The sequence below is a fragment of the Chiloscyllium plagiosum genome, unplaced genomic scaffold (genome assembly GCF_037043375.1).
Source record: "Chiloscyllium plagiosum isolate Xiang-an unplaced genomic scaffold, Cpla_swu_hap1 HiC_scaffold_7, whole genome shotgun sequence".
NCBI lineage: Eukaryota > Metazoa > Chordata > Chondrichthyes > Orectolobiformes > Hemiscylliidae > Chiloscyllium > Chiloscyllium plagiosum.
This window is the reverse complement of record NW_028270145.1, coordinates 98309292-98325960: the sequence shown is the minus strand read 5'-3', so window position 1 is coordinate 98325960 and position 16669 is coordinate 98309292. Positions and strand designations below refer to the sequence as shown.

The 16669-nt window shown below is 38.5% G+C and overlaps 1 protein-coding gene across 4 annotated transcripts in view; it reads left to right on the top strand.

The window, feature by feature from the left end:
* ptpn4a (protein tyrosine phosphatase non-receptor type 4a) overlaps window positions 1-11333 on the top strand; it is a 363683-nt gene extending 352350 nt beyond the window's left edge. For all 4 annotated transcript variants that reach the window (XM_087989323.1, XM_043694230.2, XM_087989326.1 and 1 more), the window contains one exon: window positions 6429-11333. In XM_087989323.1, coding sequence (XP_087845449.1) covers window positions 6429-6515 — 87 coding nt within the window. In that variant the 3' untranslated portion in view covers window positions 6516-11333. The remainder of the gene's footprint in view (window positions 1-6428) is intronic.
* Window positions 11334-16669: the final 5336 nt, after the last annotated feature.

The following is a 16669-nucleotide window of genomic DNA, read 5'->3' as shown; positions in this document are numbered from 1 at the left end:
CTTTGACTACTTCTGAACTCAGCGACTTACTAGGCCATTTCAAAGGACCATTAAAATTTGCTACCGTTGCCGTAGGTCTGGAATCACATTGGCCAGGCAAAAAATAGACAGAAATCCTTCCCTAAAGTGACTCAAATGGGTTATGATGACAATCCAGTGGCCTCATTATGATAATCCAATGGCCTCATGGTCACCATGACTGAGGCCAGACTATTATTCTAGCTTTTTTCAGTTAAATTTCAGTTTCCCAGCTGTATTCATTGGATTTGAACTAGATTTTGAACTTGTGTCTCAAAGTCGTCGTTCCAGGGTTGTATATTGAAGGTTCAAAACAAAATAGCCACTGTCCTACTCTCCCTTAATGGAACTCCAGACAGAGCTGAAGTAAACATGATATTTGTAAATTATCCTTTCAGGAAAAAAGATTAAAATCTGAAAGGAATTTTCCTCTTCCACTTTGTCCACGTCAAGAAAAAAAAACTTGATATACATTATGGAGGGAATTAGTCTGATTAAACATTTCTCACTTACAACAGTCAACGTGCTGTTGCTCCCAATAATGCTTTCAAGGTTGAGAGTTACAGAACTGACTGGGAGCTATTCTAGAGAAAAGGACTCAGCAGTTCCCATCTGGAACCAATCTGAGTTGTTGATTTTTGATGAAAAGGGAAAGAATTATTGAATTAACTGTGCTGTTATAGAGTGGAATGTTCTTTCTAAATTAGTTTCTAACACAAGTCAACATTCATGTTGAAAGTTAAGGTGGGTGAGACTGCCACCTAGTGATCTGTAGGCTGTATGCACATACTAGCCACTACAACTCTTAATTTTGCCAGGATTGTAGTTGTTTGCTAGATTTTAGAACTAGTTCTAACACTAGTGCACGATTTCTCATTTATTATAAATTGTGTTGGTTTCAATGTACAAGAATATGGAACCATTCTTTACAGTAATTTGCAAAGAGCCTAAAAGGAGTATTCTTTTGAATAACCCAAGCCAAGCACCAGTACATAATTAGCACATGAATGAATTGGACTGTCTGCCTGTCATCAATAAAAGGCCAGGGTGGTATTTTAAAAGTCAAACCATCACGTAGAACCAAGAGAACTGAAGAATTTAACAACAACATGATTTTTTAGTGCTTTTATTGTTGATAAAATGTCTGAAGGCCCATCACTGATGTCTAGGCAACGACAAGCATGAAAGCAAAGAAGTAGAGGAGCGCCAATTGAAGGTTTGCTCAGAGGGATACGTTCTTTAAGGAGAATCTTAAAAGGGGAGAAGCAGCAGGAGGTGCAGTGGTTTGGATAAGAAATTGCAGAACATTTGTTGGAGTTCTTGAAAGAAGTAATATGCTGTGGATAAAGCAAAAGTGAGAGGATGTACAATATTTGGACTTCAAGAAGGTATTTGATGAGGTGCTACTTCAAAGGTTATTGCAAAAAATAAAAGCTAATGGTACAGACGTAAGGTTGGCATAAATTGAAGATTGGCCTGGAAACAAGCAGAAATGGATCATCTGGTTGGCAAGATGTGACAAATGGTGAGTACAGAGATCAGTGCTTGAGGCTCATCTATAAATTAGTTGGTTGGACGTAGTAAGTTGTGAAGAGGATGTAATGAAGCAGAAAAGTGACAAATGTAGATTAAGTCGGTGGCAAATATCTGTCAAATGGCATATGCTGTGAAGTTGACAATTTTGGCAGTCAGAATAGCAAAGGTATATGATCTAACTGGTGAGAAATTGCAGAGAACAAAGATGCAAAAGGATCTGGGTGCCCTGTCGCCTGAATCACAAGTGGTTAGTGTGCAGATGCAGTAAATAATTAAGACTATGAAAAGAGTTCAAAGAAAGTTCACGATACTAAAACCTGGACTGTTTTGTGAAGAAGGGTTGAACAGGCTAAACTTGTCCCCACTGGAGTTTCAAAGATTAAGAGGTGACTCCATTGAAAAATCTGTTACTCAAGAAGGGAATAAGGGATAAATCAGGAAACTACAGGCCAGTCTGTCCAACCTAAGTTGTGGAAAAACTATTGGAAGCAGTTTTGAGGGGCAAAATTAATCTGCACTTGGAGACACAGGAAGTAATCAAGAACAGTCAGCCTGGCTTTGTTAAGGGAACCTTTGCTGTTTGTGGTAAAAACAAACAATTTAGATTTGAATCTAGGAAGGTTGATCAGTCACTTTAACAGATGATACAAAAATTGGTGGGGTAGTAAGTAGTGAGGAGGTTAGCATGAGATTACAGGAGGATGTAGATGGCCTGGTCAGATGGATAGGCAAATGGAATTCAATCTGTCTTAGTGTGAGGTGATGCTCATCGGCAGGACAAACAAGGCCAGTGAACGCACAATAGGATCTTGGGAAGCATCAAGGTTCAGAGTGATCTTGGTGTGCGTGACCATCAGTCCTTTAATGTAGCAGGACGTGGAAAATTGGTTGGAGCTAAGAAAGCCTCGGGAGATGGTGACCTAGTGGCATTATCGCATGACTATTAATCCAGAGACCTGGGTAATGTTTTGGGAATCCGGGCTTGTATCTTGTAATGGCAGATGGTGGAATTTAGATTTTAAATTCCAGAATTAAGAGACTAATGATGACCATGAAACTGTTGGTGATTGTCATCTGGTTCACTAATGTCCTCCAGGGAGGGACACTGGCATCCTTCCCTGGTCTGCCCCACATGTGACTACAGATCTGGAGTAATGTGATCGACTCTTAGCTGCTCTCTGGGCTAATTAAAGATGGGTAGTAAATGCTTTTCCACCTAGCAATGCCCAAATCCTATGATTTTTTTTTTAAAGTGGGATACTTACCTTTATTAGCTGAGGCAAAAAGTTTCAGAGCTGGGAGATTATGTTGGAACTATAAAAAGCTGGTTGGACCACAACTAGAGTATTGTGTGCAGTTCTGGAATCGACATTATTGGAGAAATGTGTTTGCACTGGAAAAGATGCACAGGAGATTTACCAGGATGTTGCCTGGGTTGGAGGGTTTTACTGTGAAGAGAATTTGGTTAGACAGATTGATTTCCTTGGAACAGAGGAGACTGACTGAGAATCTGTAAAGAATGGAAAGAAGCCATTTGGCCCATCAAATCCACACCGACCCACTGAACAACATCCCATCGACTCGTAGCCCCCACCACCACAAACCCTCCTTCCTGCCCCCACAAAACCACCACCACTACAACCCTACATTTCCCATGGCTAATCCATCTCGTCTACACATCCCTGATACTATGGTCAATTTAGCATGGTCAATCCACCTAACTTGCACATCTTGGACTATGGGATGAAACCAGCAATATATAACATTATGAGGGGCATGGACAGGAAGAAACCTTTCCCTTTGGAGGAGGATCAGTAACCATGGAGCATAAATTTAAGGTTAGGGACTAGCATTTAGAAGGGACATTAGTAAGAATGTTCCCATCCAGAGGGTGGTGGAAAACTGGAACTCCCTGCCTGTAAGAGTGGTAGAGACAGAAGCTCCCAACAATTAAGAAGTATTTGAATGTGCACTTGCGATGCTAGGACATTGAACTCTGTGGACCAATTGCTGGAAAATCCAATGTTAATTGTTCATGACTGGCATAGACTCTTCGGGCTGAAGGGTCTTTTTCTCTACAGGAGACCATTATGACTCTGTCATACAAGATGAGGGGTCTTGACAGAATAGGTATGGAAAAGATGTTATTCTCTTGTGAGAGAATTTATAACTAGGAATTACCCTTTAAAAGTAAGGGATTTCCCATTCAACACAAAGCTAAGGAGAAACTTTTACTGTCCTTAAAAGACAGTGCAAGCAGATCCAGTCCCATTTGCCTCTTAAACCCTTGCTATTCACACACCCATCTATATGCCTTTTAAATGTTGTAATTCTATCAGCCTCCACCACTTCCTCTGGCAGCTCATTCCATGCATGCACCACACTGCGTTAAAAAAAAACCTTGTCTATTTACCCTATCCATGCCCCTCATGATTTTATAAATGTCTATAAGGTCACCCCTCAGCTTCTGACACTCCAGGGAAAATAGCCCCAGTCTGTACAGCCTCTCCCTTTAGCTCAAACCTTCCAACCCTGGCCACATCCTTGTAAATCTGTTCTGAACCCTTTCAAGTTTAACAACATCTTCCCCATAGCAGGGAGACCAGATTGAATTCAGTATTCCAAAAATGGCCTAACTAATGTCCTATACAGCCGCAGTGTGACCTCCCAACTCCTACGCTCAGTGCACTGACCAATAAAGCAAAGCATACTATATGTCGCTTTCACTTTCCTATCTACCTATGACTCCACTTTCAAGGAAGATCTCTTTGTTCAGTAATACTCCTCAGCACCTTACAATTAACTGTATAAGTCCTGCCCTGATTTGTCTTTCCAAAATGCAGCACCTCACATTTAGCTAAATTAAACTGCATCTGCCACTCCTCTGCCCATTGGCCCATCTGATCATGATCCCATTGTACTCTAAGGTAACCTTCTTTGCTGTCCACCACATATCCAATTTTGGTGTCATCTGCAAACCCACTAACTGTACCTCCTATTTTCAAATACAAATCATTTATATAAATGACGAAAATCTTATTATAAGCAAAGCAAAATCAACCTTTTTCCTAGTGAAGTATGAGTGCTATTATTAATGCTTTAATTTCTTGCTTGCAACCTTGTCAGTTGAGTGTTACCTTTTGATAACTCTCCATGCATTCACCAGATGTGATTATCTCCATCTTTTCCGAAGACAGACAAGTTAACTCGGTATCTTTTTTTCCCAAGACTATAAGATACGGGAGCAGGAGTAGGCCATTCAGACAGTGGGTCTGCTCTACCATTCATTTAGATCCTGCCTTTTCCCCATTACCCTTGATTCCTTTACTGATTTAAAAACTTGTCAAACTAACCTCACCTTCAAGCGCTGCTTATAAAAATAAAAACTTTTTTCCAACCTGAATTAAAATTACAAGTGAAAACTGTCATTCTGCTGGTACAGGTCAAGAATCCCCCTTATTTGAAATCCAATGATTTCAGTCCACTATAGTCCGTTCAGTCCATTTGTGCCCTTTGGGGAAAAAAAATGGACCTATGGACATGCTGAGTTTGGCCCTTTGGGGGAGAAAGAAACTTGGCTTTTAGGTCAGTTCGGCCAGGTGAAGTTATTTTCCAAAAGGCCTGAACACAACATGCCTACAGGTCCTGTCGGTCCACTTTTGAAAATACCTTCATTTTTTAGGTCTTCTCAGTTTTTGGGCGTACAGAAGATGATACCCAACCTTTCCTTCTAAACTTTACCTGCAGGTGGCCTTGACCATCTATTTCTTTGTAAGTCAAAAAACTTAACTTACTAAATCATTTCACAGGTAGCCGAGGAGTGATTTAAGTCAAGTCACATGCTTTCTTGAAAAGACTCTCTTTAGCTCTCTCTTCCAAATGATTTTCTGATTTTATTTTTAATTACAAGTCATCTTCACAGAACTAAAACCAAAAACCCATTGATCTCTGCTTTAGAATTCAATTTCCAAATTATATGGTCAACCCTGCTGTGTCCACCCTGCCAGTTAAAGTCCCGAAATAGACAATTAAAATTCACTTTACAACCTTATTCCTGAATTCTAGGAATAACTCTCAGCTACCTTCATCCCAACCCCACCCCCCTCTCAGTTATCTCTCCACTCTGCAGGCACCCTTCCTCTATTCCTGATGAAGGGCTTTTGCCCAAAACGTTGATTTTCCTGCTCCTCGGATGCTGCCTGACCTGCTGTGCCTTTCCAGCACCACTCTAATCTAGACTATGAGGAGAGATTGACTAGGTTAGGATTATTTTTGCTGGAATTGAAATGAACTGGGGGGAATCTCAGAGACTTATAAAATTCTAACAGGACGAGAAAGGGCAGATGCAGGGAGGATGTTTCCAATGGTGGGTGTGTCCAGAACTAGGGCTCATAGTCCGAGGTAGACCATTTAAGACTAAGATGAGGAGATATTTCTTCACTGAAAGAATGGTGAGCCTGTGGAATTCATTACCACAAGAAGTAATTAATGCCAAAATGTTGAGTGTATTCAAGAAGCAGTTAGATATAGCGTTTGAGGCAACTGAAATCAAAGGGTTTGGGGAGAAAACAGGATTACGCTATTGAGTTTGACGATCAGCCATGATCATGATGAATGGCAGAGCAGACTTGAAGGGCCAAATGGCCCCTCCTATTCCTGTCTTCTATGTTTCTATGTTTAACAATTTTCCAACCAGCAGACAAGGCCCCAAATGTCTCAAAAAGACTTCACTCATTTTGTGCAAAGCTACCAATTGTGGAAATCTCATCTTGAACAATAAAAAAAACAAAATTTTCGATTAAATAGGTTTCATTCTGTTGAATGTAAAATTATTGAAAATAAGCAACTGAACTTTCCTTTTTTCCTTCCCACAGAGTCAATACAAGTTTGTTTGTGAAGCTATTATGAGGGTGTACGAAGAAGGCATTGTGAAACCATTGCAGTCAACACTGTACAATTAGCCGAAGGATAAGGTCCTTGCTTGTTGTTGAAACTGATTTGCTGGGTACATTTACAGTGTCATAACGTGCTTGAACAACATGCTGACCTGATATGAATTTGAGGATTGAAGATGGCAAACTGGAGCATGGACAATGAGAACCTAAGCACTGTTGCACTTTATGTTCAAAAAGAAGTAGTTTCTGCTTATGTGATCATACTGACGGCAATTATAATGAACACAAGTTGCCCTAATTTCTGAAATGCCGTGTCCTCTGCTCCGGTTTTGTTCAGGGATATCGTCGGCTTTTGGATTCCGCTGTAGTGCCAAAAGGAGAACTACCTACATGATTTTTCCCTCACTTGCCCATGAATTTGTCCTCTTCCTGGCTGGTTTAACTAAGGGAATTTATTCAGAAGGACCACCTTCAATGTTATACATTTTCTGTTCATGATCTGACTTGACCATCTTTACTTGACCGTTTAGAGGAATCCATGAACTTGAAAATGTGTGCTGCAGTGGAATTATTGGTTTTTTTTATTAACAAGTGTTCGCGCTGCCTTTGACTAATGTGCATATAAAAGTCTCATCTCTAGATTGTGTTCATTAATGTAGATTATAATAAAAATTAAGATTCAGTGAGCACTTATTAGTCAAATTGACCCAAATTGTCTCACTTTCAAATTTCGATGTGCAGCTTTTTAACTTATGATGAAACTACAGCAGTCACTCAATGCATATTCTCCTCTGTTCCTGATCAAAAATCTTAGCTTTTTTCTGCACTTATGTGCCAATATTCCTATATTAGAAATAATTTTTTTATATATATATAGATATAAATAAATAACTTTAGAGAAAAAAAATTCTGAGAGTTTCAACCAACAGTAACATTTATGGTGAGTTTTGGGCTTCACTGATGAAGCAGTGGAGCCCAAAATGTAAATAACTCTATTAGGAAATTTAGCCTTAACCACCCGTTTCCTAGCAGAATATTAGAATCTGGGTGCTGTTTACTGATTACACGTCTCACATTGGCTAGGACAATCTACTCCAAAGACTTGAGTTCATATCCAGTCCAGGTGGTGAAATCTAACTCTACTGTTGTCTTTAAGGCCACCAAAAATATTAAGTTCTCTTTCTCCACAGGTTTGATCCTGCAGTGTTATGGGGAAAGGTGTGTGCCTGCAATTTTCCTTTCATATAATTATTTTTTAGGCACTTGGTGATGGGTGCTCACCTCCCCTATCGTGCCACGTATAAGCTTGCCTTATACCATTTTAATTTTACTTCAGTTATCAGCACTAGATTTGTACCCAAAGAACTGCACAAGAGAGGTGCTGTAGGGTAATTTTTATAGTAAGACACTAAGTCAAAGTACTGGAAGATACAAAGCACAAATAGAAGCTGGTAAAATAAACAATATCTGACTTGTGAAATGCTGATGGATGTTGCAGTTTTGCTAGTCAGTATCCCAGCAATCACTTGCAGAGCTTTTGGCACCATTGATTAGTAACAGTACACATAATTTAATTGCCTGCATCCTGATCGTGGCTTTTTTTTAAGAAAAAGGCACTTTTGGATAAAGAAATTGTTGATATTGTCACGCACAGGAACTAGCAAAATATACCGTTTATAAATGATCAAAATGAAACTTTGAAAAAATACAGAAATGCTAGGTTAGGTAGGATGTGAAAGAGCTGTGCAAAGTTTTTGTTTTATTTTAACAAGCCACTACTTTTCTCATACTTAAATTTTGCACATATTTTTGTTTATGGCGTAAAGTAAGAAGTAGGACACTTAATTTTTTTTTAAATGATGAATGAATATATTTTTGACTCTGCAGGATCCAGAGGAGATTGAGACCTCTGAAAGCATGCACTCAATGAACAGTATGAATCCCATTGCAAACAAACTTTTGCCAGAGAATAAAAATGGATGAGTGACTGTTTAATTTATCCTTGTCTAAATATCTGCACATCTGTACTCGTGTGTATTAACGTGTTGTACCCTGTGCAGCTGTAAATAATGCTGTCGAGTTGAATGCCATTCATACCATCAGCGAAATGCAATCCCATTCATCTGGTCAGGATTGATGAAACAAATAAGCAATTGGGATGGTGAGAACAAAGGGTTAAGCTACGCACAACCAATAATTGGTAGTAACAAGCCTCATTTACTACTTTTATTTCCTTTGGTCTCCTTGGTTGTGTATAACTGCAGTGTTATTTTTTTACTAGATATACCATGAGGAAGGAGGCATGTGAATTGATCCATTTTATTCTGTCATGCTGTATGATGAACATGAATGTATCTATCAACCATGCAAAATTGCAAGCGGTAGAGTAATGACTGTTGGATTTTAAGGATAAATATTTTTCATACCATTTGTATAAAAAAAATTTAAAAGTTTGTAACATTTCCATTTTAAAAATTTGCAGGTTAAAATGTGTTTAAATTGTAAATAAGAGCAATACTATTGAGACTGTCTGTTCAGTGCCAATTCACAATGTAGAGGTTGATTTCTCTATTGCTTACTGACTGTAATCATACAGGTTTAGTGTTTGGATTGTTTTCCATATTGTTTAGAAATTTGGAAGTAATTTGCAAATTTCCATTTCTGAAATAATTACAGGCACTTTATATTACAATATACTACTGACTGAATTATCAAGTGATTTGATTTCATACATAGACGCTAAGCCTAAATGTCTTTGCTTTGTGTATGGAGCTTATAAGAATGCACACTGGTTGATTTGATTTATCTTTGAATTGGGCTGTTAGATCTAAGGAGGAGTGTCTGGCTGAGCTATTATCTTCACTTAAATATTTGATACTGAACAGTGATGGTTTGTAATTTTAAGACTGTACCGATGTCCAAATTCTAGGGTTAGCTCAATATTAGAAAATTTCAGTGTGGTTTGAAAGCTTTTTGACATGTTACCATAATTTGGGGACTGCATTTCCCTCCAGCCAATATTCATCACCAAGCTTTCTGATCAAAATCACCATTTGGTTTCTACACTTAAATTCCAAATACTGTTAACTACAGCTGTAGATCAGGCCATTTGATTGGGCACAAGGTTAATGTATGTTTTTAAAAAGAATACAGTATATTGCAGAACTAATCTAAATTTTAGGTAGTATTGATGTTTTTAGTAGCAAAACTTCTAAGAGTATTGCATCTTAGCAAAGCTGGATTTATAAAAATAGATTTTCTTAATTCGCCTGGGCTCCTGCATATAAAGTAAGAAAATAACGGGTAGGAAGGGAATCTCTCGTGCAGAGTTTAAAATGAACAAGCGTTTTGCCAGTGTGGGCAATATATTTACTCAAGTGGGCTATTTGAGTTTGATTAATTTGAGAATTATGTATTTCAAAATTGCTCTTAGGGCTTCTAGTTAAAAGGTTTTAAACCATACTAAAGAATAACATGTTGCCCTGTGTTGAATATATGCCTTAGGAATGGGTTAAGTAAGTGATTGAGGATAGCTTTTCCCATTGTGACAGATGGTATAGAATAAAGTTTGAGTCATTCCTCCTGTTGTACTTATCTTACAATTTCCACAATTCACTGTAAAGTATCTAGAAGGGGAAAAAATGCTTTCTGGGGCTGTTTGGATCTCATAAATCGATAATTAACTAATTTGCTGTAATTATGTTCAATCTTTGCTCTTAAAAAAAATTGTAATTAGAAAACTGCAAGAGAGCCAATATGATAAAAGCTGCAGAATATTAATGTTGCAATAAGTGTCAATTGTAGGCTTTTATTTCCAAAGTGAAAGTGAAACCTTGTGCCTGATCCTGCAATCTGGACTGTACATATTATAGTTATTCAGAAAAAAATTCTAATTGCAATTTTATGACCCATTTTAATTTGAGTTTTTTTTGCTTTCAAACTGCCTATAAGTACAGTTGGTACTGCATTTATTTAATGAAAAGCATAAAGTGCTGGAAATTTCAGGTCAGACCGTATTTCTGGAGAGAGAAAAGTTTCCAAACACAACTCAATTACTATATGTCAGTTCTGACATATTTGAAACTTCACCTGTTTCTCTCCAAATATACTGACCTGCTGAGTGTTTCCAGCATTTTCTGTTTTTATTTCAAATTTCTGGCACCTGTGGTATTTACTTTTTAATCCAGGTATGCTTGTTTTCCTATTCATTGGCTTTTTTTTTTGTTACCTTCACTGAATTTTATCGACACTGGAAAGATGTGACAAGGAGTTAAGCTTTTGCAGTTTCTTACTGTATGCTTTAAGAAGGCCTTATTCATTTCAAATTTCAAAAAATAGCTAATAGCGTCTTTGATAACCAGCAAGTAAAATCTAGCTTTTTAGAATATCAGCAGGTAAAGGATTGACTGATCACTTTCTGATGTTGGTAGTATAATCAGTCACTTGGAATTGGGTTGGGGGGGGTTAGGGATTTAGATTTTTTTATGTCTGACTCACTCCCTTCTAAATTTTTGTGGATATAATTTAATTTGACTTGACAAGAATTGTCTCGTTTGGGTACGAACTTAATAGTTTATTTGTGACTCTTAATTGCTCTGTTATAAAAATAAAGAAAATGTGCTTAGTAATTTAAAGTGTACCACCCGTGAGTTTATTTTTGGAGGGGCAGCTGTAACTATATGTAATTAAATTTAATAACTTTGTAATTTTTTCTCTATTAAATTTTAAGTTTTAGCTGGTACTTGGATTCTTTTGATTCAAGAAGTATTCTTCTGTACAATTTAATGAGGTTTGATTGGGTCCTGTACATAGTGACCCAGTTGCTGCATGTACAGTTAACCTTCTGCTTTGTTTATAATAGTAAAACTTGGTTTTTAACAGCAATCTGTGTTTTTGTTTTGCTATTTATTTCAGCTGACTAAAACATGGCTATTCTCTTATTTCTGCATAATGGAGAATCTGAGGATGAGAAAAAGAACTGGGATATGTTTTTGCAACAACGTAGGGTCTGTTTTAAAATGAATTGCGGTGTCAGCCAAAAGCAAGGCATGACCAGAATTATTCTTTTTGATTTTGTACAAGGAATCTGATCAGGAAGGACCTTAGTTACTTAAGGAAGAATCCTGGCTAAGGGACAATTTTGTGAGGAAGTTATAACTGACCTTTGTTCTTGTTTTTGTAAAGTCATTTTCAAATTGCAAATTGTCCACTTCCAGAAGAAAGAAATTCTAGGCATAATTGGAGCTACATATGAGAATCACAAGGAATTTTTTTTTTCCTACATAGATTGTATTGGTTGGGAGAATTCTCCTTGCAGAAAGAAGGTTCTGAGGATGTTAAATTAATATGGTCAAAATCATGACTGTTTGGACAGAACAAATAGGCTGAAAGTGTTCCCTTTGACAAAAGTGTCAAAAATCAAAGGAGACAGATTTAAGATGATTTAAGAATAAGGGAAACTTAATATTGGAAAATAATTATGTAGTAATAGTTAGGATCTGAAATGTACAACATGAAAAGTTGGAGGAGACCGATCCAATCATGGCTTTCAAAGGAAAATTGGTAAATTCTCTGAAGAAAAACATTTGCTGGGATATGACAATGAATCATTGATTGGATAACTAATATTTCCCTGATGCACAGCTGGTTAGGGCTAAAGAAATGCCTTCAATGCTGAACCATTCTGAGAGTATAATCTATCAGTACCTGCATGAGCAATACTGTTTTAGAAGTGAGGTTTGCTTATTTGTTATTCCCCATTAGTCAAATCATATTTGTACTTGTTTGCTAACCTAAGTTTAGATGTCAGCAAACTCTAATGTGACTGAAAATGAAATCCCTGTTTGATTCAAGATTGTTTTGTCCGGTGAGAAAGGTAGATCTCCAGCCCCTGCTGTTTCTAATTTCTTTTTCAAGCTGACCTGTCAGCAACCTTTTGCAGAACCTTTATCACATGATATCCTTCCCTTGCTAAACCTCTCAAAATGCATACCTCACATTTACCAGGATTAAGTTTGAATTTACTCAATTTACCAACTGGTCAATATCAAACTGCAGCCTCCTCGTCACTATTACCAACTTTCATGTCATCTGCAAATTAGCTAATTGTAACTTCTACATTAATATGCAAGATGTTAATGTACATAACAAATAGCAAGGGTCCCAGCAGTGATCCCGGTGGTGTATTGCTGGTCACAGGCTTCAATCACAGAAAGATCCGTCCACCATCACTCTTTGCGTCCTGTTTGCACACCAATTTTGGATCCAGTTTGCCAATTTTCCTTGGATCCGATGACATTGTACCATTTGGCCCAGCCATCCTAGTGAGACCTTGTCAAAGGCCTTACTGAAGCCAGTGCAAATGTCATAAACTGCATTAGCCTAATTAATATATTTGGTCACCTTTCAAAAAAAAACTATTAACTTTGTCAGACAGGATTTCACTTTAACAAATCCATGCTAACTATATCTGACTAATCCCTATCTTTCCAAGTGTTGTTTAACTCTGTCCCTCAGAATTCTTTCCAATAATTCCCCTTCCACTGACATCAGACTAACTTCTGTAATTATCTGCCTATATCTGCTGCCCTTGAACAAAGATACCACATTAGCTATCCTTCAGTCATCAGGTATTTCACCTCTGGCAAGGCAAGTGTTATCTATCTTTGTCTGGACCCCAGAAACCTCCTCCCTCGCCTCCCATAGGAGGTTAGAATACATCTCATCAGGTCTGGATTGAGGCAACTAATTAATTTGGTACTTCAGCCAACTTGTCCTGAACAAATTCATGCTTTTTCTTTAACCACCCTGGTGCAATATCCATTTGAGTTGAAAAGTTTGTCATCTTGTTATTAACCCTTCAGTTAAGAGGAATGATTGCTTTGTATTCACCGTGTTCGTGTCCCCGATGATCTTATACATCTCTATCAGGTCGTCTGCTCCCCCGCCTCCCGACAGTCAAAATTTTCTACTACAAAGAAAGGCTTGGGTTAAGATGCTTCAACCCAGACAACATTCTGGTGAATCTCCTTTGCACTCCATCTAGTGTGATCACATCCTTCTTATAGTGTGGTGACCAGAATAATGCACAGTACTCCAGCTGTAGCCTTACCAAAGTTCTGTACATCTCTAACATAACTTTCCCGTTCTTATAATGTTTGCCTTAACAGATAAATGCAAGCATCCTGTTTGCTTGCTTGAATACCCTAATAACCTGTCCTGTTGGCTTCCCTCTGTTCCTCTCAACTTTCCAGTGTCCTGCTATTCATTCAATACTCCCTTGTCTTGTTACTTCTTCCAAAGTGCATCACCTTACATTTATCAGGTTTAAATTCCATTTGCCACTGATCTACCCATCTGATCAATCTTTCTACTTTCTCTTGAAACCCAAGACCACCTTCCTCACTCAGCCAGTATTCATGTCATCTGAAATATGCTTACTATCCAATTATATCATCTATATTATTTAAATTTATCACAAACCATAAGGCACCCAGCGCTGATCACTGGCCTCTGGTCGCATAAACAGCCTTCTGCGCCCTCTGTCTCCTGCTGCTAAGCAAATTTTGATTAAGGTTGCCTGGTATCCTGTGTGTTTTTACCTCCTTTATCAGTCTTCCATGTGGGACCTTGTCAAAGACCTCATGATAATTTCTGTGAATTTCATCAATTGCACCCCTAGAGATCAAAGGGTCTTTCTCAGGATGGCAGCTGGTGTTCTGCAAGGCTCAGTGTTGGGACCACAGGTTTTCACTTTATACGTTATCGATCTAGATGAAGGAACTGAGGGCATTCTGGCTAAGTTTGCAGACAATACAAAGACGGGTAGCATTGAGGAGGTGGGAGGTTGCAGAAGGATTTGGAGAGATTAGAAGAGCGGGCAAAGAAGTGACAGTTGGAGTACAATGTGGAAAGTGTGAGGTTGTGCACTTTGGTAGGAGGAGTAGAGGCATGGGCTATTTTTATAAATGGGGAGAAAATTCAGAAGTCTGAAGTGAAAAGACACTTGTAAGTTCTAGTCCAGGATTCTCAAGGTAAATTGGCAGGTTGAGATAGTAGTTAGGAAGGCAAATGCAATGATAGCATTTATTTTGAGAGGACTTGAATATAAAAGCAGGGATGTACTTCTGAGACTCTATAAGGCTCTGGTCAGACCACATTTGGAGTATTGTGCGTAGTTTTGGGCCCCATTTCTCAGGAAGGATGTAGTGGCCCTGGAGCATGTTCAGAGGAGGTTCATGAGAATGGTCCAAGGAATGAAAAGCTGAACGTAAAAGGAATGTTTGAGGACTCCGAGTCTAAACTTGATGGAGTTTAGAAGAATGAAAGGGGATTTCATTGAAACATACGGAACACTGAATGGCCTGGACAGAATGGATGTTGGGAAGATGTTTCCATTGGTAAGAGAGACGAGGACCCGAGGCCACAGACTTAGAGTAAAGGGAAGACCTTTTAGAAGGGAGATAAGAAATGTTTTCAGCCTGACAATGGCGAATAAATGGAATTCATTGCCACAGAAAGCTGTGGAGGCCAGGTCATTGAGTATATTTAAGATTGAGATAGATGGGTTCACGATTGTCAAGGGTTACGGGGAGAAAGCAGGAGAATAGGTTGAGAAACTTATCAGCCATGATTGAATAGCGAAGCAGAGCCAATAGGCTGAATGGTCTAATGTCTGCTCCCATGTCTAATGGTCTCACTACCATCATTTTAGTCACCTTTGGCAGCACATTTCAAGAGAGACGTAAAAGCATTTGTAATGGTTCAGAATGTTTCCTGGCATGAGGGACTTCAGTTATGAGGGTTAGAGTTTCATCTGTTCAGAAAGGATAAAAGGTGACTGCAGAGATTTTTTGCCTGATGTAACTGACCACTAAGAAGCAGCTGTTTTCCTAATCAACATATTCAGTGATTGTTATCACATACCTCTGGGATTGGAGAGAGACTTGAATCCAGGTCTCCTGGCTCGGAGGTAGGGACACCACCATTTCATCACACTTGCCCTCACCACTATAAGATGGAAACCGTCTCTTCAGATGGAAGGCACTGGAGCGAGGATTCACCTGCAGCGATGCCTTAGTCTGGATAATTTATTCCTGTTCACGTGGGTTAGGTTTATTATTTTGCCTGCATTCTAGTTACAATTGTTGCTAGTGTGTGGGACCATTTAAAAATAGAATCAACAATACATTATAATTATGTAAGCTAGTTGGAAATTATTTAAATTAGACATTAAATATAGGGCAACCACCATATCCATTGAATCGTTTTCCATGGTTTCAGTTACCCGCGCTTTACCGTTGTATTATAGGGAATCTTCCAGAACCAAGGACCGGGTGCTGCAGGGTAGGTAAATTTCCAATTTAAATTAATAGGTTCTCTCCTAATCGCAGTTTTGGGCTTCTGTGGTTGGTTTTGGAACATACCACCAGTGGGTACAGGGGGAACCAATGTAGAGCAATTTATAGAAGTTGTATTCCAAAATGCTATGTTGTCTGAGAAAATTATGTTTCAGAAAGTAGAAAAATATTTTTGCTCTTTTCATATCATGATCTTGCACCAGCTTATAAGTTAAAGTTACAATTTGGTTGTGGGCCCTTGCATCTCTTTACAAAGTAGAGAAGCTGTGAGATCCCAGGCACTTACAAAGTGTAGAATGTCACAAGTTTAGAAAACACGTCCAGAAACCCTAGCTACTCTTCCCTAAATCAAAGACATCTCGGAAATGACTGCCAGACTACTTAGACCCCTTGGCATCATGGTAGCCCACAAACCTACCAACACACTAAAACAGCAGCTAATGAACTTGAAGTACCCTATAGAGACAATGAGTAAAACTAACGTCATTTACAAAATACTGTGCAAGGACTGTAACAAACAATACATTGGACAAACAGGCAGAAAACTAGCCACCAGGATACATGAACACCAACTAGCCACAAAAAGACATAACCCTCTCTCACTAGTATCCTTGCATACAGATGAGGAAGGACACCACTTTGACTGTGACAATATATCCATCCTAGGACAAGCCAAACAAGAATTCCTAGAAGCATAGCATTCCAACCGGCACTCTTATCAACAAACACATCAAGTTAGACCCCATCTACCACCCCCTGAGAAAAGGAACCGGAAGTGACTTCACCACAGGAAATAACATCACCAAAGGAAATGACATCTCCAACCCAAAGAACCCCAAACATATAAATAGAAAGCAGGAA